At 40.4% G+C, this 26,222-nt stretch overlaps 1 protein-coding gene across 16 annotated transcripts in view; it reads left to right on the top strand.

Moving 5' to 3' along the window:
* Positions 1 to 26,222, top strand: part of LOC127662779 (neurexin-3a-like) — a 467,216-nt gene that overhangs the window by 349,689 nt on the left and 91,305 nt on the right. For all 16 annotated transcript variants that reach the window (XR_007972918.1, XR_007972917.1, XR_007972916.1 and 13 more), the window contains one exon: positions 6,144 to 6,325. Coding sequence is in view for 13 of the 16 variants with exons in the window: in XM_052154109.1 (XP_052010069.1) it covers positions 6,144 to 6,325 (182 nt within the window). In the remaining 3 variants the exon portion in view is untranslated. The remainder of the gene's footprint in view (positions 1 to 6,143; positions 6,326 to 26,222) is intronic.

Genomic DNA, 26,222 nt, shown 5'->3' with positions numbered 1-26,222 from the left:
GATCATGTGACTTTGAACAACCATCTTTCTCAGTGCTTTTCCCCCACAGGCCTGGCATGCTGACTTTTTTTATATGCCTTTCTTCTTCTGTCCTGGTAATAGTCTTATTACATATCACATGGTTTAAATTTGGCAGGAGAAGGCTGTAGTCTTCACTATGTTAAAAAAAATCCTAATTAAATCCATCATGTAACCAAAATCATTTCCGGTTGGGCCAGTGCTTCAGATTTTTACTAGCCTTGGCAAAATTTTCACTGGCCCCAACAAAAAAATTACAAATAGCTGTTTTTACTATCATAGGCATCACAGTTGCTAGGGAGGGGTGAATCACACGGTGTAATCTCCATGTAGTCGCTATAATGTGGTTTGCTCTCGGTGGGGTGTGTGGTGAGTTGTGCGTGGATGCTTCGGAGAATAGCGTGAAGCCTCCACACGTGCTATGTCTCTGCAGTAATGCGCTCAACAAGCCACATGATGAGATGCGCGGATTGATGGTCTCAGACTTGGAGGCAACTGAGATTCGTCCTCCGCCAGCCAGATTTATGAGTCACTATGCCACCACGAGGACACGAGGAGAGCATTCCAAATTGGGGAGAAAAAGGGGAGAGAAAAAAATACAATGTCCCCCAAAATTGAATCACATGTATAATTTGCAAGATATGATTTATGCCTTATGTAATCCCATATTTGCGCTTTACTGATATAAATGCATAAATACATCATATTAACCTCAACCGTCCTGCCATTTACACATGTGTTTTTAAGCCAAGAGTTCTGTGGAGGACATGATGGGTTTTCTGTCACACGTTTAGTCATGCTGTCATGCAACCTTTGCCCATGTGTAGTGTTTTCACAAGAACGATCAAAGATTATTTACTGAGTTGATTAATAGCTGAGAGAACAGACTTGCTACTAAATCGGATGTGATGTGTAATATACAGTAGGTAGATATTAGGCCTAATCTGTGAATTAACATTGTGCATTTAACATGAAATCAGACAACCCAAAAAAGACCAAGAATGACTGATATACAAAGAACAAAAACAAAAATAATTGTTTCAAATATTCATCTTCAACCTGCAGCTGAACAGCTCTGATAATAATAATAGCCTAATAGCCATAGTGATCTTGCTTCTTTTCATAACAAACGCCTTTATCATGTCGAAGTAATGTTTACGTTTTGAAACATTACCTAATATATGGATATTGAGCAGCTTGTGATGTCCAGACATGTGAATAACTGGGGTTTAACAAAGTTTATTTTGTCTCATCCGGTGCTTCATCTTTTAAGGCGAATAAACAAGAGAAAATGTGTTTGTTTTGTTTTTTTACAGTGGGAATAAAACTAGTGCTCTGTCCATTTACGAAAGCACATGCATGTTAAACAGACTATGCTGCATGGAGAGAGATGATGATGAGTCATTATGCACAGAGAGACATGGATTTTCAGTCCTATAGAATGAAACTTTTGATGTCTTATGTTCCAATGTGTGGATTGCTAATTTTCACCAACATGTAAAAATGTGGGGATTTTGCGCACTGTGAACACGGAATGTGCGGAGATACTTAAAATGTTGCACAAGATGTTAAATCCCACTATGGACTTCATTAAGTGGGATTTTTTTCCTGCTATTTTCTACACATTGGTAATAGCTGCTGCTAAGACACTTGGAAAAGAGCAAGGACAACGCTAGGAGAGTACACTCGGCGTCTGCACAATCTCGTGCATGCCCACAACTGTGCCTTGGTGCGTCCAGTATATTATGCATTTGCGCATCTTTGCGAGATAAATATATTTGCGCTCGCTCCTTGGTTAGAAGACTTCGTTAGCTCCATGTAATGGTTGTGCTCTCTCACTTGTTGTTTTCTTGCACTAATGTTATAAATGCAGCACTGGCCCAATCGGGCAAGTGACAGATCTAGAAACTTGCCCGAATCATTCCCACACTGGCCATCAGGCGGTCCTTATTGTCTAGCCCTGCAATGAAATATAGGATAAAGCTGGGATAAGATTAGGCTGCTCTCGTTGGTCATAGTTTGATATGCAATTGCACAACATTGTCATTATCCCGCTTATCCCCTGAAGAAAAAAGAAAGGCTTTAACCAGCCTATGGTAGTTAATTTTCAGTTTTTTAGTTCTGAGCAGAAGCGATTTATTTATTTATTTTTTTCAGTCCGGCTTCAACTTTCTGAGGCCTCCTTTCCAAATTGTATCCAGTTAGAATGAAATAAAAGAAATAGTGTTATTTTTAAAATGGCAGTACTCTGTGCTAAGGGTGGGTGAAATACCATTTGCAGTGTTAACAGATCTTGCAAGAGAAACGTGTCCTGGTGTGTAAAAACTAACCTAAAATAAGTGACTTTCCTCGCGAAAATAAATGCTAAATTTTTTCCTGTGTGAGGGATTGATTAGCATAGAAAACAAGTACAGTATAAGATGTATATAAAATATACATTTTTTTTAAATAATGTCTTATCTTAACTATTATACATATCCCCAAAAATAATAATAAAATAAATATTTAAAATAAACAACTGGCCATTTAAAATCAATGAATAAATCTCTCTACTGTATGTATATATTTGTGCAATACTATACAGGTAACACATTCCAATGTAAGTCAATGGGGGAAATATTCAGAGGGTATTTATTTATGCTCTTTAAGATCATTGCTGGAGTTTTGTTATTAATAATACACCAACGCTGTGTGTGCTCAATGAATTCTTAGGTCAATGGAAGACTGTCCATTACATGTAGAAAACCCTCCATTTGAAGACGGAGTGAAACTCTTTCAAGAGAGATCGCCGTTTTGCTAAATGGAAAATTGTAACCAAGGAAATCATTAGTGCTTAAAACCCTAAAAAGTATCCTGAGTGTCTCAATAAGCCCTTTCTTCATTTTTCGGTTTGTGGGATGCTGTCCTCATTTGCATGCTTATCAGGGTAAGATTCACATTAGCTGGGTTGTTTGAAGCTGGCAGCTAATTTATAAAGAGGACATCCTCTGTTTGAAAAGCACCCAATGCTTTTTAGTAAATCATTGACACTACTTCTTTTTTATGAAAATTGTCTGCTGCATTTGCTTTTTACACCTTAATCTGAGCTGCATCAATGAAATATCAAAACGTGCATTAAAGTGCAGAAAGTAATGGGTATTAGGCTTCTTAATTGTTTTAAAAGCCTCACAGTCATTATGTCTGACATAACAGCATAAATCTAAAGCACCTCCACGTCAGTCAAATAACGGCTAATAATTTGTAAGTGCTTTCGGAGTAAAAGTGATTTACCAACAGAATTCATGCCCCTGGTTATGATTGTAAATGCATTACCGCTGAATAATTTTCATATTTTCACTGAAACACAGACGTGTATAAGTGCAAATTAACTTCAGTTCTCTCTTGTTCGTGAGCACTAGAAACACTGGATCTATGGACAGCTACAAGTCTAGCACAGATTGAGCCGTACAAGTGGCATCACGTCTCCCCAGCTGTGACCTTCATTTCTGCATTGATGTGTTCTGTCAGAAGTAAATAACGAACTTTCGCTTGCACTTCCTTTTGTGATGATGACACTATCCCTACATCAAAATATACATATTTTCCTGCTATTATATCAGAGACAGTATTGGTTGAGATGAGTCACTGGCATACTTATAAATGGGAGATATTGGAATGCTGAATATGGCAGCTGTAGGTATCGAAGACTCACCTTACAGTTAAAAGAGCCAATTCCATTTTGGATTGTTAGATTTTCGACACCATTGATAGATTTTATTGCCAAGGAATGTAATTTGATTGTAAACTTGACTAACATTTTGGAGATTTCAGTCTTCCCACATTTAAGGAGAGACAAGCTGTAACTGTATCCCGCTTGTACCCAATAGAGAGACAGAAAAGAGCTGCATGGAAGTGTTTCGAACATGGCCGCCAAGTGACATGACTTGCCCCAATGGGACTTTGACAGTATGCAAAAAGCAACATTGTACATTCTGAAGTGTGAAATAAGTGGACACGTTGACCCTGTAAACCTAGTATTAAGATTTCGGGTGATCCCATCACAAGTGGTCAGAAATCAATACAGGTGTAAATAGGCTCCAAAACAGTTTGTGATCAGATAAAAAAAAAACAACACACACACACACACACACACACACACACACACATATAAAGAGGCAGTCAAAACTTAACATTTGAGGTGTAAATGCAAAATGTTGAAAATAAAAAAAATACATGAAAAACTAATTTCTAACAAAAATGGCAAAGAACATTGAGTCAGCAGCTCTTTTCATGTGTAAGCGCTACAACTAACAAAAAAGTTGTTCTTCGTGGTTAAATTCTACTAGTTTAACCACTAAAATTGTTTTTGGCATATTTAGTTTGTCCAAATGTATTTAGGAAGTTGACATTAAATACTTTTGGAAGTTGACTTGTAATTCTTTTATAATTATTATGCAGCTTTTATGACCTCATATTTATTAAGATACTATCTGGAATGTCTGTGTTTTTACAAATGCATTTTTCACACCGCAGGACTATTTAAATTAAATATTGAAGGTAAAATAAATAGATTAAAAGCTGTATATATTGTAAAAGCTAAAAAAAAAAAAAAACTGTAACCAGTAATAGCACCTAAAATATACACTTTCACTTTTACATTCATGTACATTTTAACACAAAATATTGAAAAAATAAAAAGTGCATGTTTATAGACATGTGTCAAGTACTTTTTTAGAAACCTTCATAACTCAAGAACTTACTTTATTAATGGTTTATTAACTGGAAACAGTCCATAGCTTTATTCTTGATGCATCTGATGGCGGCATCTTACATATACATTACATGCTAATACAGTGCCAATGCTGTCATCCCGATGACTCACCAAGCTGTCATGGAAAAGTATCACAAAAGTCCGACTCAAATTGAGTATGAGAGCCGTAAATGAAATGAAATTGGCACTTCATCTGATGGAGGTGGTGAAGGGGATATATGTATTGTGAGAGTGTATGATTGTCTCCAGGGCCAGATGTTCCACTTGACAAGCCCCTTGAGTGGAGGGCAGTTCTGCCAGCTGTCCCCCTTACTACCGCACATACATCCATTTGGTGGTGGCTGGTTGAGCAGGGCTCAACATGATGCAAAATCAACAGAATAGCTGTGGCTGCCTTTCCATGATCCTTGTGTTGAAACAGTCCAAAACAAATAGTACCATAAAATTGTAGTTTACCCAATATTTTGGTTTGCTGAGAAACCAGGTCCAAGTTTGGATATTCTGTTATGTCAAATTGAAAAGAATTATTGCCCTTTCTCAATTCCAGGTGAAACAATCGCATTTGCTTTTTTCCTCATATATAATGCATGATAATAGAAGAATTCATTCATCAAAAGCCCCTGCTGTTATTCCCTGGAAAGAGTTATATTTAACTGGGATAGGTCACAGCATTTTCCAGCAGGCTCTGCAGAGAATATGAGCCTGAAGAATTATGACTTTTCTGACCCAGGTGTGGGCATTGTTCATGCTTAAGATCTGACTGCTTGTGGTTCGAGATCACTTGTAAGAAGAGCCTCTGACAACTTAAATGTCAGGACTATTCTCAAAGTCTTTGGCCTAGTTGCCGAAACTTGAAGAGGGTATTTTAATGGCACGTCAATCTGATTGTTCTATCATTTTAAAGTGATATGCACCTAGAGGTAATTTGTACAGTAGGCTACTTGTGGTGGCGATATGATGATGTGTGGACTTTTTTTTATAGTTTTATCCGGTTGTCTTTGCACTATACCAAATTAGCATTTGAGCTATGTGTGTTTTCTTTGTAAGCATTGCATTGATTGTCTATGGCATTTGGAATCACATTTAAAGGGGCAGTTCATATAACTAATAGCAACTAACACTACTGGCTGTAGCCTTTAGGCTCCATGTTAGTGCATGCACCTCCCATGCCAGCTGATGCTGGTTTGAGTGGGTCGAGCAAGACTTGTTACATTAAGCATGAATTGCACCTCTGTTTTTTCAACACTATGTTTGAAAATTAGGCCTTGATTTAGCCTAATTTTACAATGTTATTCTGCTCAAAGTTTAGATGGGTTCAGAATCAAGTGCTCAGTATTACAAACTAAACTTTTCATTCTCTTGATCTTTTTTACAGCTGGAACAACATATATTTTTGGGAAAGGAGGAGGCCTCATAACCTTTAACTGGCCAGCCAATGAGCGCCCTAGCACCCGTACGGACAGGCTGACCGTGGGCTTCAGCACCTCGCTCAAAGATGGCATCCTGATCCGCATCGACAGCGCCCCCGGTCTTGGAGACTACATCATGCTCCACATAGTAAGTTAAAGCTACTTTCATTTCTAACATTAATCCTAATCTAACCCACTTCCTGTGGCTCTCCCTTGTACCTGCAAACTATTTCTCTAGAAATTCCAAAACTAAAGAACAACAACAAAGCAATTTATAGGTGATTGGTTGATCTAATGTACTGCTCTGTTCACTTTTTCTTTAATCAGTATTTGATACTTACTTAATACATAATACATACAGTATAATTTACAGAAGCATAACACCTTTTTCATAGTTAAACTGTATCAAGAGGTTTTATTCTTCTGGTATGGCCAATGTAAATAATTCAGCAGCCATGTAACGGATGCTGCTTTGGTAATTTAGTAAAAACAAAAAGATTCACTTTCAGTCATTGCTTGTCAGCAGGGGGTCTTTAGCTCATAAATCAACAATGAGGGGATGTTCATAAATGAACAAAAGAGTGTTTCTATTTCTATTTGTACTTGTGGTACACGTGACATCAGTGGAGTTAAGAAACATTTATGTTTACCTGTTTCATGTTATTAAAAAATATTATAAAAATGAAAGGCATAGTTTAGAATTGTAGTCCTTTCTAATAGTGAGGAATGTTCAAAATGAAAATTAATGTAGAAAGTTAGCCAGCACCCCCACCCCCCACCCCCCCCCACCACACACACACACACACACACACACACACACACACACACACACCTAAAACACTCAGATGAATGGTGACTGAGGTTAATATTTTTCCTTTTATGTTCCATGTGAAAAAGAAAGTCATGACGGTGAGTAAATGATGAGAGAATGATCCGATTTTCGGGTGAACTATCCCTTTAATTATTGGTGCATTTTTTATGTACTTTCAGTATTTGTAATATTCAGATATACTAAAACGTCTGACAGTACATCATTTTTTTTTAATGAACACAATCATATTAATCAATCAAACAAAATAAATAACAATCTCATTAAGTTTGCACATAAACGTGTGACCTTGTAGTTCAATGTGGGACTGGCTCTCTTTTGTCAAAATGTGAATAGGGAATATTGCTCTCGCTTTCTCCATCTGTCCACTAGTTTTATTGTGGCCTATGTTGGTGGTCCAAAGGGACTCTTATGGCTCTGGAATGGGCAATATAACTAAGGGCATTTCACTAAACCCTCACCCCCTGCCTTTACCCTTTATGACACGTACACACTGTGCACACACACATACACCCTCACCCCATTATAGCAGAGTAGCACTGATGGAAATAAGCCTCTTCTGCCAAATGAACTAAATCTAGAGCACAACTCTGGAGTAAAGGAAATTAAGCTGCCCATATTTTACAAGCTGTTTCAAAATTGACATGACTAGTGAGTGATTTAAAGTTGTCTTTGATTATTATGTAGTGATGTGGAATAAATCAGTTTGGAACAGTATACAGGACACATTACAAGCTTTGTTTCTTTTTTAGATTTTAGCTCAGATGTTTAATCATTGCAACCTAAATCTTCCATTATGAGCTTTAAAATCATTTTAAACCTCTTGCATGATGCATCACCTAGTGGATGAGTAATAATGGAGGTTATGCATGACAATAGACAAAAGAATGTTGCTGCATTTTTCAGATCTATTATGTAAGCTTCCCTGCACTCATTTCATCTGCTCTGATAATGAGTGAGCTATTTTCAGAAATAAACGTCTCAGTCTTGCACTTCTGAACTTGAAGCGGCTGGTGACACAGTGGAATACCTTGTTAGATAGTTTCCGACAACAAGGGAAATGTCAGTGCCGTTGCCCTTCAAACATGCCTCCTCTGAAATGACAACATCAGTGATGGAGTCTGCTCATCAAACACTTTAAATCTGACCTTTTTACTATTCAAAATATTAAGTCAAACTGCACAATATAAAGGGGAAGGATTGTGGTACAAGATAGATGTATATCAATCCTATCAAAACCTGAAGTAGGTTTATTTTGACCCCAAAAAATTGGATTTATTAATCTTTTAAAGTGAAGAGTGTAGGGACCTTGTCTCTTTAGCAGAAAACCTGAATGAGTGGTGGCATTCCAGCTCCTTTTATACATTTACATTTATGTATTTGGCAGACGCTTTTATCCAAAGCGACTTACAGTGCACTTATGACAGGGACAATCCCCCCAGAGCAACCTGAATTGAAGTGCCTTGTTCAAGGACACAATGGTGGTGGCCGTCGGGATCGAACCTGCGACCTTCTGATAAACAGTTATGTGCTTTAACCCACTATGCCACCACCCCAATTCCCATTGGCCTTTTCTCAAAGATCAGAGGTGTCTGGGGCTCCCAAGGGCGAACCCTAGTTTCACTACATCGACACAACGTTCAGTGAGTGACAGAAGGGGAACATTGTATTTCTTTGAAATAATGTGCTCTGAGTAATTAATGCACAATAAGGAATGTATAATAATATAGGAGCAATTTTGGTTTCATGTTGACTAAGGCAAAGAACTAAAGGCTAACCTCTTTTGAAAATAATTGCCATTATTTGTGGTATACGTGCTTAAACCATTCAGACCGGTGTGCTTCCCATCTGTTGACCATTGGAGTCTCATATGGGAAAGCTAATGCACATGGCAAGTCACTTTGAATAAAGCATCTGCTTAATGCCTTCAATTTAGATGTGCTTTCTTGGAGAGAAAGAGAAACAAAGAGCCAAGGAGAGATACTCAAGAAGATCTCCTGCTGTTCTGGCTGATTATAACACTCATCACACGTTCATCTGAAATCAATTCTTTTTTCTGAGTTTCTTAACAGTTAAACACTCATTGAAGGAAGTTTCGAATTAAGAAAGTTAAATGCTTTTCAAATTCACTTCCCTGAAATACGAACAGCAAAGTCTGCACAACAATACGTATTTGTTGTAAGGATGTTTGATACTCATTAAAAGCAAATGGCTTTTCTCTACCAGCTGCACAGCTGGAAGTAAGTGTATAATTAGGGTAAAAACTAAGCACATCTACAAATTGCTAGTGCCGCTGTGTTGTCGCTACACGAGTGGTCGGAATGTTTTAATTTGCCTTGAAGGTCTTTACCACCTACTACATACAAAACAAATATGCCATATCCCTTTTTAAATAACTTTAACCACTGTCTTTTCATTTTAGAAGATTGCTATTTGGCTAAATAGACAAGGGGCCTAAAATGACATGGTCCAATGATGAGGCATTCAGTTTAACTGAATTATGTCACGGGGCAAGGACTTGCCATAGGGAGAACCAGGACTTTTCTTGCTGTGAAACGGGGTCCAGGTCTCTTCCCTGTCGCAGGGTTCTTTCCACGTATCGACAGAAGTGGGAAAGGATAAATAGCTTAGACACCAGCAGTCTTTGCCACCAAAGCTGCTGACTGAAATCCTATAAGAGAGAATGATTTAAGTGTACAGAAAATCAATAGTGTTGATCTCTTTTAATCAGTGAGCAGCATAGCTACACATTGCCTGTTGATTTCCAATTCTGTAAAGCTCCCTCTATTGAATGGCCCCTGCCACAAGACTCCCACTCCACTTCCATTCAGCCTTAAAGTGTAAAAAAAAATCCTGAGTAAGAAAAGTGAGCACAATTACCCATCTTGTTACATTTGCTGCGTGGTGTTCAGGGTTTCCTTGCCAAATAGAGGGGGCATACTTCAATCTGAAAGACTCTTAAAGGGATAATTTATTTAAAATAAACAATCTGTAATTTACACACTCTCAAACCTGTATGCATTTCTTTCCAACGTGGAACAGTCAACGTTCACTTTAATTGTATCTTTTTGCAATACACTGAACTGGAATGGTGACTAAGATGTAAATGTGTCATTCTGCTGAGCATCTCATTATGCGTTCCACAAAAGAAAGTCATACAGGTTTGGAACATCATGAGGGTGAGTAATAGATGACAAAATGTTCATTTGGGGTAAGCCATACCCAAGACGAGTAATACTTATCTGACTAAAAACAAAGTATTACAAAGGCAAATATTTAATTTCTGGTTTATACACCTGTTATTTCAGTTCAGTGTTTGTAGAACAGTATAAAGAAATCTACATTTCTTACAAGTAGCTGTGTGATTTATTGATGTCTTCAATTCATTAGCTTTCACCATGAGTCTTACAAAAAATGTATGCTTTTGACATTTCTCTTAAATGGATTTGGTTTACCCAAAAATGAAAATTCTCTCATTATTTCACCCTCCTATCATCCCAGATATGTTTGATTTTCTTTCTTCTGCAGAACACAAATTAAGATCCTCACTATGCAAGTAACTGGGTGCCAAAATGTCATAAAGGGAGCATAAAAGTAATCCATATGACTCCAGTGGTTAAATCCATGTGTTCAGATATGATAGGTGTGGGTGAGAAACAGATCAATATTCAAGTAATTCTTATCATAAATTCTTCTCCCTGCCCAGTAGCGGGCAATATGCACGAAGAATGTGAATCACCAAAAACATGAGAAGAAGAATGAGAAAGTGCTTTCACTTTCTCATTCTTCTTGGTGATTCACATTCTTCGTTCATATTGCCCGCTACTGGGCAGCGAAGATAATTTATGATAAAAAAGGACTAACGTTTTGATCTGTTTCTCACCCACACATATAATTTCGCTTCTGAAGATATGGATTTAACCACCAGAGCTGTCTGGAGAACTTGTATGATGCCCTTATGTGGATTTTGGAGTTTAAAACATTTGGCACCCATTCACTTGCATTGTGAGGACCTACGGAGTTGAAATGTTATTCCAAAATCTTAATTTGTGTTTTGCAGAAGAAAAAAAGTCATACACATCTGGGATTCCAGGAGGGTGAATAAGAAACGAGAGAATTTTCATTTTTGGGTGAACTAACCCTTTAAGTGGTGTTTACATTGGGTTTACATGAGGTTTGCATGGGGTTATTAAACTTCTACAAATGCTGTGGAGAGTGCATTGTAAGAAAAGAAAATCAAATTAATTATTAGTATTTTAAAGGCTGGTATAACTAGTTCTTTCAAGACCAGGGTCAAACTTTTTGTTTAATGAGTATGTTCAGTAAGCATTTGCTCCACGGTTCATCTCTAGTTTTAAAACTGCATCTGGATTATACAGTTTGGTGAAGAAAATAAAGCGCCAAATAGAAATGCGCAGTTGTAACCTCCGCTAATGCACCTGCCTGTGTTTCATGTGCGTCAACTTTCTACAGAGAGAAGGTGTCCTATTAACTGTATGTTAAATCAGTTGATGAAATCACAGTTCTGTATGCATTTGTTGACAAAATGGCAAGCACAGAAAACAAGCTGCAAGAGAGAAGCCCCTGTCTGGATATTTTTCTTTATGCAATCAGTTACAACAGCGATGGTCAAAAAAACATTTACAAAACAGGCACTGTTTGCTGACATTGCGCGACATGAGTGCTGTATACTGGTAATGCATCGATACCTGTATATGATTAGCTATTTACACTGACATCACCCGAGGATATATAGCACGCGGTGCGCACAGAGCCACAGGTGAGCCCAAAACTGCACACAGACACATTCCCTTCCATCTTTAAACGGGCACTTGGTGCTAGTTCAGACAGACATGAAATAAGAACTAAAGTGCTTGGGATGTTCATAGCCAAAGTTATGTTGCCCTACTCCTTTGAATATGTGTGATTTCTGCGTATGATTAAAATACTCGAGTTGCGTTACGACATCCATTCTCGTATTCATTTTAATAGCAAGTTTATTTCTAGAATCTGAACGTTGAATATACATTGATTTGAGTTTGAAATGCACTTTATGTTGATATATGTAGTGTAATAAATCAGGTATTGCATTAAAATGTTGAGTTATTTATTAGAGAAATATTTTTTTCCTTTAGTTCAGGACCCTAACAAAAATGAACCATGATTTTACTATAGTAATATTGTAGTAACCATGACTGTAATAACATGGACTGTTGTCACCATGGTTTTCTTAGCAGAAATCATGGTTTTGATACAATTAACCATTGTTTTATATAGTAATACTGTAGTAGCCATATAGTAACCATGGTTTTACTATAGCAATAATGTAGTAGCCATGACTAAAGTAACAATGACTGCCATCTCTATTGTTCTCTTACGAGAGGTTCTCTCATATTGCGTAAGCTAGCTTACGCTACGGGAAAGATTCATCTTTTCTGAGATACTGAAGCCAAAAAATTATCCTTAATTTTGTATCCATTGTCAACGCAGTGCAGCAACTGCATACCTTGAGCGGGCTAGCTAGCGAGCTCATAGGTTGCTCTGCGGCAACTGCTGCAGCCTATAGACAAACTTGAGTGAACTTGCGTCCAATGACAGGCGCCCGCGCCATCACTGCATCAAAGCCCGCTAAAATGGGCGTGGCTAGAGTGCATATAAGCGTAAGTTCGTAGGCTGGAACCCTGATTTTCATCTATTCAGCGAAGCTCTTCGCATCTCTGAACTGCAGAAACCGCGTCGCCGTTTGAGGGGCATCTAGCAAGCTTGGACAGCGCTCGAAGAAGCCGGCCGTCTTCGCCACCTTCAGCCGTCCTGCGAGCTACGCCATCCGGCGACGTATCCTTTTTAGAGCAAGCAAGTTCCTCAGCGAACTTCACAAAAAGAGCAACGAGCGTCTTTTTTAAGATGCCTCGCACCACCTGCGCCTCATGCCGCGCCCCTCTCAGCGCCGGAGACCGCCACCTCATCTGCGCTCTCTGCCTGGGACTGGAACATGCAGAGCTCGCCCTCGCTGATGGCGAATGCGACCTCTGCGAGGAGCTTCCGATGTCGACCCTGCGGGCTCGACTCGAAGCACTCAAAACCGAAGCCGCCGCGCCGCCTTTCGTTTCGCCGTGCAGAAAGAAGCGCCGCTCCCGAAGGCTGCCGGAACCGGTGTTAGAAGCAACTACCTCCCTGGAGCCTCTCCCTCGAGCCTCGCTTTCACCCTCCCCGCCCTCCCTGGACGCGCAGTTGCCGCCGAGCGGCCGCACTGTTGCCATCTCGGATGACGAGGCGGAGGATAAGGGCTGCTGTTCCATCATGGCTTCGGACAGCGAGGAGTGGTCAGGCTCCCAAGCCTCCTCCTCAGCCCAGGAATCCAGCAGGACCCGCGCCAGAGTCGAAGAAGAACTAACGCGCCTCCTCACACAGGCCGTCGACCGCCTCGGGCTCGAGTGGTCACCGCCCTCTGAGCAGGCTCCCAACAGACTCAACGGCTGCTTTCTTCAGAGCCGTCGCGGCGCCCGCGGCCCGGGCCGCGCCCTTCCTGCCGGAACTCCACGCCGAGCTCTCTAAATCGTGGAACGCGCCTCTCTCGGCCAGGAACCGATCCCACGTCTCCACCTCTCTTGCTCTGGTGGACGGCGCCACCGAGAGGGGCTACTCTTCCATCCCCCCGGTCGAGGATTCGGTAGCAGCACACCTTTGCCCGCCCTCCGCAAGATGGCGGTCTAAGCCAGTGCTCCCGTCTAAGGCCTGCAGAACTACTTCCGCCTGTGTTGGCCGCGCCTATGCCGCCGCCGGCCAAGCCGAATCTGCTCTGCATTCCATGGCCGTTTTACAGATCCTCCAAGCGGACCTTCTCTGAGAATGGGATGAGAAAGGCAGGCACCCAGAGGCTGTTTCAGATCTAAGGAGCGCGACGGATCTCGCCCTTCAAAGGCATGCAAGGTATGCAGTTGCCACCAAAGCTGCAGCTCAAGCCCTAGGGAAGTGCATGGCCGCGCTGACTGTGACCGAGAGACACCTATGGCTAACACTAGCCGATATGGGAGAAGCTGAGCGCTCCATGTTCCTCAACGCGCCACTCTCTCCGTCCGGTCTTTTCGGTTCCGCGGTGAGTGGCATTGTTGACCGTTTTTTGGAAGTCCAGAAAGCCACCCAAGCCATGAATCTCTTCCTGCCTCGTCGCGCTAGCTCCTCTGCAGGCCGCCCATGTGACCAGCCTCCTGCATGAGCCTCTTCACAGCGCCCAGCTCAGCAAAGTCAGACTTCTCAGCGTCGACAGGGCGGCCGCCCTAGAACGCGCTCAGACAGCCGCCGCAGACCGCCGCCCCTTGCGGGCCTCGGCCTAAGATTGCGCTGAAACCTGAGCAACCGAAGTCCGCCTAGCTTTGTTAAGGAAACGACGGCTCAGTCCCGCCACGGCCGGACCACCGTCAAAGCTTCGCCCCCTGTCAGTCCACTTCTCTCAGTCTACTGCAGTGGTGGATTCAGCAGCCAACAAGCCGGTGATACTGCCCGATTGCCTGCACTCAAATGCCGTTTTCACGGCGAACAAAATAAATTTTGTGAAAAGCAAACATGCATTATGTGTAGAAAATGTGCCCACAATCCAGTGTTCACCCCTACACACAAGCATTACACTTCCCGTGTCCCTATCAGAGCCCACTCACATAAAGCAGGCACAGCCAGCTCGAGTGTTAGAGTCAATAAACGCTCCCACGAATCCGTGCGTGCGCCCCTTCTCTGCCCGCTCTGTCACACGGCCAGCAAACACCTCTCTGTATGTAAGTCCCATGCCCGTGACTATGCTCGCGCATCACTTCACAGATGTGACTCTTTCCCCATTCACCTCAATCGGGAAGTCACTCACAGAACAGCCTGTCCCTGCTGTCTGCGAGCAGTCATGCATAAGCACAGTAAGCGCGCTCACACATTCGGTTTAGCTCGCTGTGTGCGGCAATCAGGGCGACTTGGCCATTCACCCTCTAGCGTTACGCTTCAAAGCGTGGAAAGCTATCCCAGGGATTTCAAATGGGTGTTAAGCACAATAAAACAGGGCTATTTGCTACAGTTCGATCGCCGCCCTCCTCGCTTCAGAGCGTGTCTCGAAACTACTGTGAACACGGAAGCAGCCTGCATGAAATAGCAAACCTTCTGTGCAAAAGGGCCATAGAGAGAGTGCCACCTTCTCTGAGCGAGTCGGGGTTTTACAGCCGTTATTTTCTTGTCCCCAAGAAAGACGGCAGCCTCAGACCAATATTAGATCTCAGGGTTTTGAACAAGGTGCTCGCAAAAAGACCGTTCCAAATGCTTACAATCAGGAAACTCCTTGCGCATGTGCACCGGGGGTCTGGTTTATTTCTCTCGATCTGAAAGATGCCTACTTTCAGATTCAGATAAATCCCCGTCACAGGCCATTCTTGAGATTCGCCTTCGACGGCCAGGTTTATCAATACACCGTCCTTCCGTTCGGCCTGTCTTTAGCACCCCGTACTTTCACGAAGTGCATGGATGCGGCGCTCGCACCCCTGCGGAGTCAGGGCTTGCGAATTCTGAACTATTTGGACGATTGGCTGATTTTGGCACAGTCACATACGGAGCTTCTGTCTCACAGGACAGTTCTCCTCAGTCATCTGAACAGTTTGGGCCTTGCAGTCAATTGGACCAAGAGTTCACTACAGCCCAGTCAGGCAATTTCCTTCCTTGGAATAGAACTAGACTCCATGGCGATGATGGCTCGCTTATCTACACAGCGCGCGCGCCGTGTTCAGCGAATAGCCGCGTCTTTTCAGATGAACAGCCTCACGCCTCTGAAAAAATTTCAGAGAATGCTAGGTTACATGGCTTCAGCCGCAGCAGTACTTCAGCTGGGCTTACTGTGCATGCGCCCGCTTCAGCATTGGCTAAACACCCGCGCGTCTCGCCGGGCTTGGGCCACGGGCCGCCAGCCGATCAGAGTGACTCAGACCTGTATCTCAGCTCTGCAGCCCTGGGCAGTGGCCGAATGGTATCAAAAGCTCCTTCACATAAATTGTCTAGAAATGATAGCGGTCGAGTACACGCTCGTGCGCTTCCTCCCGGTCATTCAGGGTCACCACGTCCTGGTCCGTTCGGACAACAGATCTGTGGTATCCTATCTAAACCGTCAGGGCGGTGTCAGATCCAGGAACCTCTTCCATCTGACAAAACGCATCCCAGTTGGTCCCAGTGCCACCTGCGCTTGCTGAGAGCGACGCACGTGCCAGGCCACCTGAACGACGGCCCAGACTGTCCAGAGACAATATTTCCCCAGGGGAATGGTCCCTGCACGCTAAAACAGTCCAGAAGTTATGGAGTATATTCGGCAGAACAGAGATAGACCTCTTTGCGTCAGAAGAGAACTCTCACTGCCCAGTGTTTTTCTCGAAAAGCGAGGACGCGCTGGCCCAGGACTGGCCCAACCGCCCGCTTTACGCATTCCCTCCCGTCTCGCTATTGCCACAGGTAATGCAGAGGATATGGGAAACGCGTCACTCGGTGCTCCTCATAGCCCCACGCTGGGAGAATCAGACATGGTTCCCGGAGCTTACGCGGCTGTCACTGACAGCCCCGTGGCCCATTCCAGTGAGAGCAGATCTCCTCTCTCAAGCTCGCGGCACGATCTGGCATCCCCACCCAGAGCGCTGGGTGCTGCACGCGTGGATGATCAACGACTACCCGTCGCTTTGCCAGAAAGAGTAATAAACACTATCATACACGCTAGAGCCCTTTCCACGAGAAGACTCTATGCGTCCAAATGGTCTGTGTTTTTAAAATGGTGCACCGACAGAGACCTGGACCCACGGACATGTGGGGTGTCGTCGCTGCTCGTGTTTTTACAAGAGCTGCTGGATAAGGGCAGATCCCCAGCCACGCTCAAAGTGTACGTGGCGGCCATCGCGGTGTTCGCTGAACCCCTGCACGGCCAGTCACTGGGAAAAAACGAGCTGGTCATCCGCTTCCTCAGGGGAGCTAGAAGGATGAACCCCCCGCGCCCCCCATCGGTTCCTATCTGGGATCTTTCCGTAGTTCTCGAAGCTATGAAAGCCCCCCCTTTCGAAGCGCTTCAATCCGTGGATTTGAAATACCTTTCACTCAAAACCGTTTTTCTGACTGCCCTGTCATCAGTTAAACGTGTGGGAGACCTTCAAGCGCTGTCTGTCAGCGCTGCGTGACTTGAGTTTGGACCAAGTGACTCCAAGGTCATTTTAAAGCCTAGACACGGCTATGTCCCCAAGGTGATCGGTACTCCTTTCAGAGCACAAATCATTTCCTTATCGGCGCTGCCAGCATCCGATAGCGAACGCGACGCCAATCTCCTTTGCCCAGTCAGAGCACTGAGATTGTATACTGCGCGCTCCGCCTCTTTCAGACGCTCTGAGCAGCTTTTCGTTTCGTTCGGAGGGCGCACCAAGGGTTTCGCCGCCTCGAAACAGACACTGTCTAGATGGATAGTGGACGCTATTGCTGCCGCGTACACGTCAAAGGACCTACCATGCCCGTTAGGCATTAGGGCTCACTCCACTAGAGGCATGGCCTCCTCGTGGGCATGGTCCAGCGGGATTTCCATTCACGACATATGTGTGGCAGCGGGCTGGGCTTCCCCCTCCACCTTTGTCAGATTTTACAATCTGGAAGTGCCCGCCCTGCAGGCGAAACTACTAGCGGTTTAATACGCTACAGCTCCCCTGGTGAGCTGCACTGATGGGACACATTCCACACAGACCGGCACCGCCGCTCTGTCTTTTCCTTCCCACTATGTGCTTATGTATTACACACACACTGGCCCGCACTCTTGCCGGCCAAATATTATTTCCCCACTCACAAGGGCTCCCCCGGGTTCCCCCACCCCCGGGGCCCATGCAGTGGATGCTTGGCGCGCACGGCGTTGACAATGGGTTCCCGTAGCGTAAGCTAGCTTACGCAATACGAGAGACCCTCTCGTAAGAGAACGAATCGGTTACCTTACGTAACCTCGGTTCTCTCTAGAAGAGGGAACGAGTATTGCGTAGCCGGCCGTGCTCGCGCCACGAGCGATTTTCGCTTCATTCAATGAAAACCAGGGTTCCAGCCTACGAACTTACGCTTATATGCACTCTAGCCACGCCCATTTTGGCGGGCTTTGATGCAGTGACGGCGGGTGCCTGTCACTGGACGCAAGTTCACTCAAGTTCGTCTATAGGCTGCAGCAGTTGCCGCAGAGCAACCTATGAGCTCGCTAGCTAGCCCGCTCAAGGTATGCAGTTGCTGCACTGCATTGACAATGGATACAAAATTGAGGATAATTTTTTGGCTTCAATATCTCAGAAAAGATTAATCTTTCCCGTAGCGTAAGCTAGCTTACGCAATACTCGTTCCCTCTTCCAGAGAGAACCGAGGTTACGTAAGGTAACCGATTCGTTTTCTTGGCAGAAATCATAGTTTTGATACAAAGTTACAATATGGAATCTACAGTATTACTGTTGTAAAATAATGATTAATTGTTTTTAATTGTACTGTAACCATGTTCATTTTACTACAAATACTATGTTTAAAGTATGGTTACTGTACAAAATCATGTTCATTTGTGATTTGAAGTGTCTGTTACCAAATAGTATATTTTTACTTTGGATTTGGCAGTTATTTTTTTTTTCCTGAACATAAAAAATGACCGTGATACTAAAACTGTGATACAACGAGAACCTTGAGAAATTTGACCCGTTACACCCCTAGTCTCATAGTAGGTATACATGTATTTAATTTTTTTGACCCTCTAACGTACCTGTATGTTTTGCCTGTAAGAATGCAGAAACTATGACAGCTTAAAGGACATTTGATTACTGAAAGCTGGAAACAAAAGAGCATTGACTTTTTCAAAGGGTTATTTCCATAAACCATTTAAAAAACGAATAATGAAACTATTATACATGGCCTTATTCCAATTGAAGCTTTGGAATGCAGATGCAATGCTAAATATACTGTATGCTTCATTTGATTTTGCTATATCTTTCCTTTAGTTTATTTTTTGCACATTTATCACATTTTGCTGGTGCAAAGCTGTTTTTGGCAGCTCAGATAAACTCCTCCTTTGCTCTATGTGGTCATTGTGGTAAGAAAGCCCAGCTGGCTAAATGAACTTGACATGGAGAAGGCTGGTCTAAATGCATTCTGAGTTTCTGTTTTCATGGTCTCCCTCATCAAAAGAATCCATCTTTGATCTCCCATACGGAGTTATGAATCAATATTTCAGGGTCTAACATTACCTTCTAATGTTGTTGAAAATCGAAAACAAATGCATACATGACTATTTTACTGAACTTACATAATTTCTGTCCAGAGGTTTGATCTGAAATTAAAATTCAAAAGTTTAAAATTTACAAAAATTTGGTTTGAGTGGCACTATAATTCTGAATCATTACAAACGATTAAATACAAAGCAGCAAACAATAAATGGTAAATCTTTACAATAAGGTTCCATTTGTTAATATTAGTTTTAATGCATTAGGTATAATTAACAAACAATTAACAATATATTTTTACAGCATTTATTAATCTTTGTGAACATTAGTTAATAAAAATAGAATTGTGCATTGCTAGTTAATAGTGCAGTAGCTAATGTTAACAAATACAACTTTTGATTTTAAAATTGTATTTGTGTATGTCGAAATTAACAATAACTAAGATTAATAAAATGCTGTAAAAGTATTGTTCATTGTTAGTTCATGTTAACAAATGTTGTTACATTAACTTTAACAAATGCTGACAAATGGAACCTTATTGTAAAGTGTAACCTAAAAATATATAAAATATAATAAAAAATTATGTTTTAATAATTATATTTTAAACATATTTAAATATAAAATACAATGTCCAGTAGAGTTTACAATAAAACAATGTTCAATGTATAACCAACATGTGCATTCTATGTTTACTATGTTATAGTACACTTGGGGTAAATGGCTCTTTCACTTGGGATAAAAGGCCCCTTGGGGGTTTAAAGTGATATTGTGTAGATACCGGGACAATAATTATAGGGAAAAATTGGTCAACTAATGCAAATCATTTTGAGACACCAAGATGCTTTTTTTCATCAAATTAAGATGATGCTTACTTAAAATAACTACTTCAGAAAAGTATAAGTCAACCATTTCCTGTTAATTTCAAACACATGGTATTTCATAACAGCTCAAGTATTCTATAAACAAACTAATCTCTATTCTAATTGGATGAGTCAATGTGAGCCCACTTTGAGCATTTTTCATAACAAATCTATTCGCCCCACTTTTAAAAAAAAGCAACCACAAAAAATGTGTTTTATAGGGGCCTTTAGCCCCTGCAACATGGGAGTTTTTTTTACCCCAAATACTATCTTTACACTTATTTGACTTCAAAATGTATCAATTTCAGAGATTTCATTGGCAACATAAATTTGCAACATTTTAAAAAAGTATAAAAATTAAATTAAATTGCTTCAAATCAACCTTTAGACACCACAAAAATATTTGTAAAAAGCCCAGATGTACCCTAAACCATTTTTGTAATAAATTATTGTATGAAAATAATTTTTGACAACCAAAATAATAATTTAGTTAAATCAAAAGCTTTACATTTAATCAAAAGCTTGATTTGAGTATATGGATGATTTAGAAATCAATATGTGTTGTTGTCTTTAAAAACAATCTGCCTGTTCTCCTTTTTAAAGTGTCATGCAATGACAGTTTTTATAACAAGTTAAGCTCAACTGACATCATTTTTCGCATAATGTTGATTACAACTAAAAATTTATTTTGACTTGCTCATCCTTTCCTTTAAAAAAAGCAAAAATTTGGATTAGAGTGAGACACTTACAATGGAAGTGAAAGGGGCCAATTTTTGATTGTTGAAATACTCACTTTTTTAAAAGTATTCTATAGCCACAAGACAAACAAAATGCATGTGAACATGATTTTAGTGTGATAAAATCACTTACAAACCTTTTCTATGTGAAGTTATAGCCAATTTTACAACTTTGTTGCCATGATGATGTGATGTCAACAAACTCTAAAACCCTAAAATGACTGTTAAAAATTACAATTTAAACAAAGTTACAGGTCAATTAATACATGCGTTTTAACAGAAGAATAGATGTAAATGCTTTTATAAAAATTATAAGCTTCACAGTTATGCCTTTAAACCCTCCAAAAATTGGCCCCATTCACATCCTCTGTAAGCGCCTCACTGTAACCTCAATTTTTTTTTTTTTTTTGTTGGCATCAAAAAATGGACAAGCCGAAATATTTTTTTGTAATAATCATAATTTTGCAACAAATGCTGTTTATTGAGCTTAACTGGTATTGAGCCCAGATTATTATTTGTAATATTATACAAAATTCAATTAAAATTAATAAATAAAGTCCCATTATTTTTTCGTTAATATTCTAGTGTATCTGTTATACATCTAGATCATTTACAAAGCTTTATTCTCCCCAAACATGTAAATTCATTTATATGTCTACATACAGGCACAATTCTTCCTCATAAAAAACAAATCAGTTTACAATTAAAGTCTAATTTTGGCTCCGTGATAGTGTACTCTCGGGCTCCGCAGTGGCTACAGGCAGGAATGAGAGTGGTGTAATACAATCCCCCAAAGGTATATTTGATCTGGAAATTGTGTTAAATTGGCCAGCAGTTGAAAGCAGATGAATGTGAGCCATGTCTGAAATGGAGCATAATGTGGACGCAGATGGAGAATAAAAAATGCAGATGCCCTGGAAGGTCATCTCGATCAGAGTGCATTGATCCTTGGGGTTCAGTTTATGAAACACAGACACGTTAACAAGGAGGAACTGATGCTTTCTCGTGGTTTTCACTCAAAACGGGTTGAATTTCAGTGACTTCCCAGTAATTCTTTTTTGGTTGTCTCATTAACCTTGACATTGATTGCTACATGCATGCATTTACTCTGGCCACTGAAAAATAGTGTGTTAGATGATATTAATGTATTTCAGGTAATGTTAATTTAACCTACTATTTAACCTATATTGGGTTAAACGTTGAGTGAGACGTTAAACGAGTAGTGAGACATTTTCAAAACAGAGCAGGTTTTTCAGTATCAAGATTTTTTTTTTTTTTCAGTTAGTGGCAGTTTAACGCAAGCAAAATGCTACATTGCTAGATTTAATAATCAACACATTCTTAGAATATCATCCTTGTATATGTAGCATTATGTGGTCCATTAGGTAGCTTGGGTTATTCATGCAAACATGTCTGTTAAAAAAAAAAAACTCACTGATTCATTTTTATCACCACACAGATGCACTCTTTTGTGTATTTTTTTATTAAAAATATATTATTCTTTAAATCTGCTCTTCGTTACTGATGTCGACTCAGAAATTACAATATGTCCATGTTTATCAGTTATATTTTGTGTAAAATTATCAGTTAAATTTAATGCTGTCATCTAATTGAGATCCTCAATGTTTTTTAGTCACAGATGGATAGATAGCTCTGATTATAAAAATCAATCATATAATTTGATTATTTAAAAAAAAAAGATTTTACCTCCATAAATAGCTTCAATGTAGTTATCTACTTATTGTTATTAGCTTGTTATATAGCCAAATACATTTTGATAGGGATAGATTGACTGTAGACTAACTACTTTAAATCGTGAGTATCTTGTGAAGCCACAGTTTCAAATTAGCTTCAACACTGATACTAGCACTTTTTTTTTCAAGGACTGTCCATAACTCTAATCACGTATTAATGAAAGCTGGCAGCCGCAGGGCACATATTTGCATTATTTTGTCCAGCCACATGTTTTAATCTGTGACAGACTTGCCAGTCAGTCCAGACCTCCACTGCATGACCCACTTTCTGCACAGCATATGCTGTCAAGCAGATTTTGGAAGAATCATAACTGCTCCAGCTAAATAAACTGGTCAGTCTCTGGCACAGATGAAAGACACAGGTGCCTAATCTAAAATGTTGTGGCCATTTCAATTGGATTTTTCCCCCTCCGTATAAGAAGCCTCTGTATTTACTGAAAAGCTGAGGGAGGGGAAAACTGCACGTATTATTTCCAAAAGTGCTTCATTGTGTCACTTTGCATTCACCTCACGGAGATGGTAATTTTATGTTCTAGGAAAAATTGGCGCCTGCCCGGCTGCCTCCCTTGCAATTCAGTAACCAGGGGGTCTGTACAAAAATCAGGAATTGTGTTCATTTGGAGTGACCTCCCTTGTCGAGCTGTACCTTCAGATTGGTTGAGAGGAACTGTGTTATCCTGAGCGCATGCTATTCTATGAAAAAATAAATATATATTAAATGCAATCACAAAAACTGTAACACTGTCTATATAAGGATTTATAAATTCTTCATATTAGTTATGTTACTAGTCACTCTAAAAAAAAAAACCTGAACCATTCTAATCTTGGCTGCTGTGTTTTATTGGTTTTAGAGGCTGGGAGACCAGCTGACTGACCAGTTTACCCAGGTGAAGACCAGCTTATTTAACCACGGAGAGCAGCTAAACTAGCTTAAAGCAGCTAAGACCAGCAAACCATATTAGGCCTCCCAATTTTGTGATTGTAATTATTGGCAGCACTAGATCAGATTATTTACCTTTGTGTAATAGAAGATCTATAAAAGGGGTCTGAAACTGCTGCATACTGTTAGAAGTGAATCAGAATCTTAATCGATGTATCTGCTTCACTGCTGTAAGTACAAAAGCACTTACAGATGGATTTATTCAGCTTTGATTTATAGATGCCTCAGAGAGAAAAAAGTGCATCTGTCTGTTTCAGTGGTGTTGGATGTGGTTAGCAGGCATCAAATCCATATTAACTTAAGCAAGTGCCTCACCACTTTTCTCCAGGATTTACTACAAAATCGATCATTAACTTCTTATCCATCCATCAGTGTCTCTTGAAGATCCAATGTAATTTTCATCTATTTTACTTTTATCATCATATGCTTAATTTATTTTTTCTGCGAATTCAGCTTTTATTTATGCTTGTCAAATGGATGCAAGGGAAGAAAACAAAATCAAAGCAAGTGTCATTGCTATTTCATTGTGTGTGTGTCTGTGTGTGTGCGTTACGAAGAAAGTTTTTTCTTTGGTCATGTTGTACCTTGTCAAGAGCATCAACTGAGCCAGGACTGTCACTGTTGCTCTCAAAAAATAGGTGCATGGTGGCCCTCTATAAAGAGTGCTCTGAAAACTTTTCAGTGATTAAATGATAAAATTTGCTGAACAACTAGGGTTTTAGAGAGTCAATGCATGGCTCTGTCTTGGGGTGAATTAAAATAACTATAGCTAAGTGTTCTCAGAGGAAAAAGTCATGTTTACAGCATGCTGTGAAGCTACTGAATGCCTGTACCTTTCTTTTTCATTTCTGAGGTAAAGTCTGTGATTTGAGCCCTGCTGTGATTTTAAGAAAAAATACGTTTTAAGTGTTTTGGAAACTAAATTGCCCAGAATCTGCAGTAGGAGTCACCAGTCTAAAAGCAACCTAACAGTTCCTTGTAGCCATCAGACAGGTTAAAATGACTTGCTTTTATTATCAACTCAAGTGTACCAACAATTAAACTAAAAAGGGAAACCTTTATTTTAAAAGCACTAGATGTCCAGTCGCGCTTTGAATTGCCATCTGAGCGGTTTAAAGAATGGGTTGAGGCAAAGAAAAAAATACTTTCTGATAGTGGTATTTGACACTTGAACTTCAGAGGCCTCACATCTTGGTCTTTGATTCTTTGATTGTTGTATTCAGCGTTTTCCTTTTGTTGAGGAAATTTGTGATTTTTCTCTTGCTGGAGGCCCGAAAGGCTGTTAATCAAGAAAATGTGTGGACTGGCTCTTTCATTGATTTTCAGGAGAGTCGCTCCAAAGGCATTATGAAATGTATGATCCAGGGTACCTCAGCCTGGGTGGTGCAAGTGAAAACCTGCAAATCTATCTTTTAAAGTTATTGTGTCAAAGTCAAAGAGAAGAGATGAGAGATGAAAGCAGTTATGGCTTGTAGTGAAGTCTGTAGATAACCTCTGTGACTTCACACAGGTGCTTTGTGAACATAAAGCATCTACTGCCACATTGTGAACTTGGCTTTACCTACCTAAAATAATTTCGTAATCAGGATTGCTCATTGGAATACCTTTCTTATTAAATCCCATGATTTACCTTTATAACTAGCTGTGTATTAGTTTTGTTTGATGCATAAATCATGCCTAAACTTCGTCTCTGAGTCAATGACACTGTGTAACTCTGAAAAACTGCATTGTGCCATGTCCACTTTTAATTGGAAAGAAACTTGAAATCAGTATAATATTTGATTTTCAGCTGTTTTTGTAGATTGCTATTGTGAGTTTATTGTTGAATGAAGGGAGACATCGATCTTATGAAAACAGTTAATGAATGTGCTCTTGTAATCTTTTTTGGTTAAGGGCTTGAATCAATTTAATTACTTTGCTGTCTAGGCAATATATTGTATGCAAATCTGCATTCAGAATAGTTATGTTGGCCTATCTGGTGCATTTTTATTTGATAACTTTTTAGCTTTAGTTTTTCACATGCAACTGCAAAAAAGAGAGTTTTTTACACTTTCAAGTATATGCAGTTCCCCACTCATTGATTTTTTGATGTCCATTGTTCTGACTGGTGAAATCAAACAGATCTTGCTTTAATTCAGCTTGATATGGTCCTTATATGCTTCTGTCATCAACCAAAGCACCACATGCATCATTCAGTATCATTAGATCGCTATGAGTAGTTCTTATCCCTAATGACTGCTTTGTTTGCACACAGGCCAATGAAGAATGACAGTCCTAAATGGTTCACATGATGCCGATTCTTATTTAAAGTCCAGCGAACAAATTACGGCAAAATGCCAGCAGTGGTGTCAGTGAGATGCTGCTCATAAGTAATACAACAGCATCACATAGGTGTAGAACCTCACACAGGTCTTTAAGCAAAGTATCAACTTCACTCAACCTCTAATGTACTATGTGTGTGTATAAGTTCGATAAATCAAGACTATATAAGTACTCATAAGCTGTGCAGAAATTACCTTGTTTGTAAATAAAGCACATACAAATTAGATACAATTTGATGTATCTCAACGTTTTTAAATGACATGCATTCAGTATGCACATTAATTAACTGTTGTTCAGGCATGGCTTTGTGCATAGAAAGCAACAACTAAGAGAAAAAAATAAACTTAAGTGAAAATAGAAACTTAAGAAGAAAGACTTTAAA

Source organism: Xyrauchen texanus, chromosome 22 (assembly GCF_025860055.1).
Source record: "Xyrauchen texanus isolate HMW12.3.18 chromosome 22, RBS_HiC_50CHRs, whole genome shotgun sequence".
NCBI classification, from domain to species: Eukaryota; Metazoa; Chordata; class Actinopteri; order Cypriniformes; family Catostomidae; genus Xyrauchen; species Xyrauchen texanus.
The sequence above is the reverse complement of the archived record's forward strand: the minus strand, read 5'-3'. Positions and strand labels throughout refer to the sequence as shown.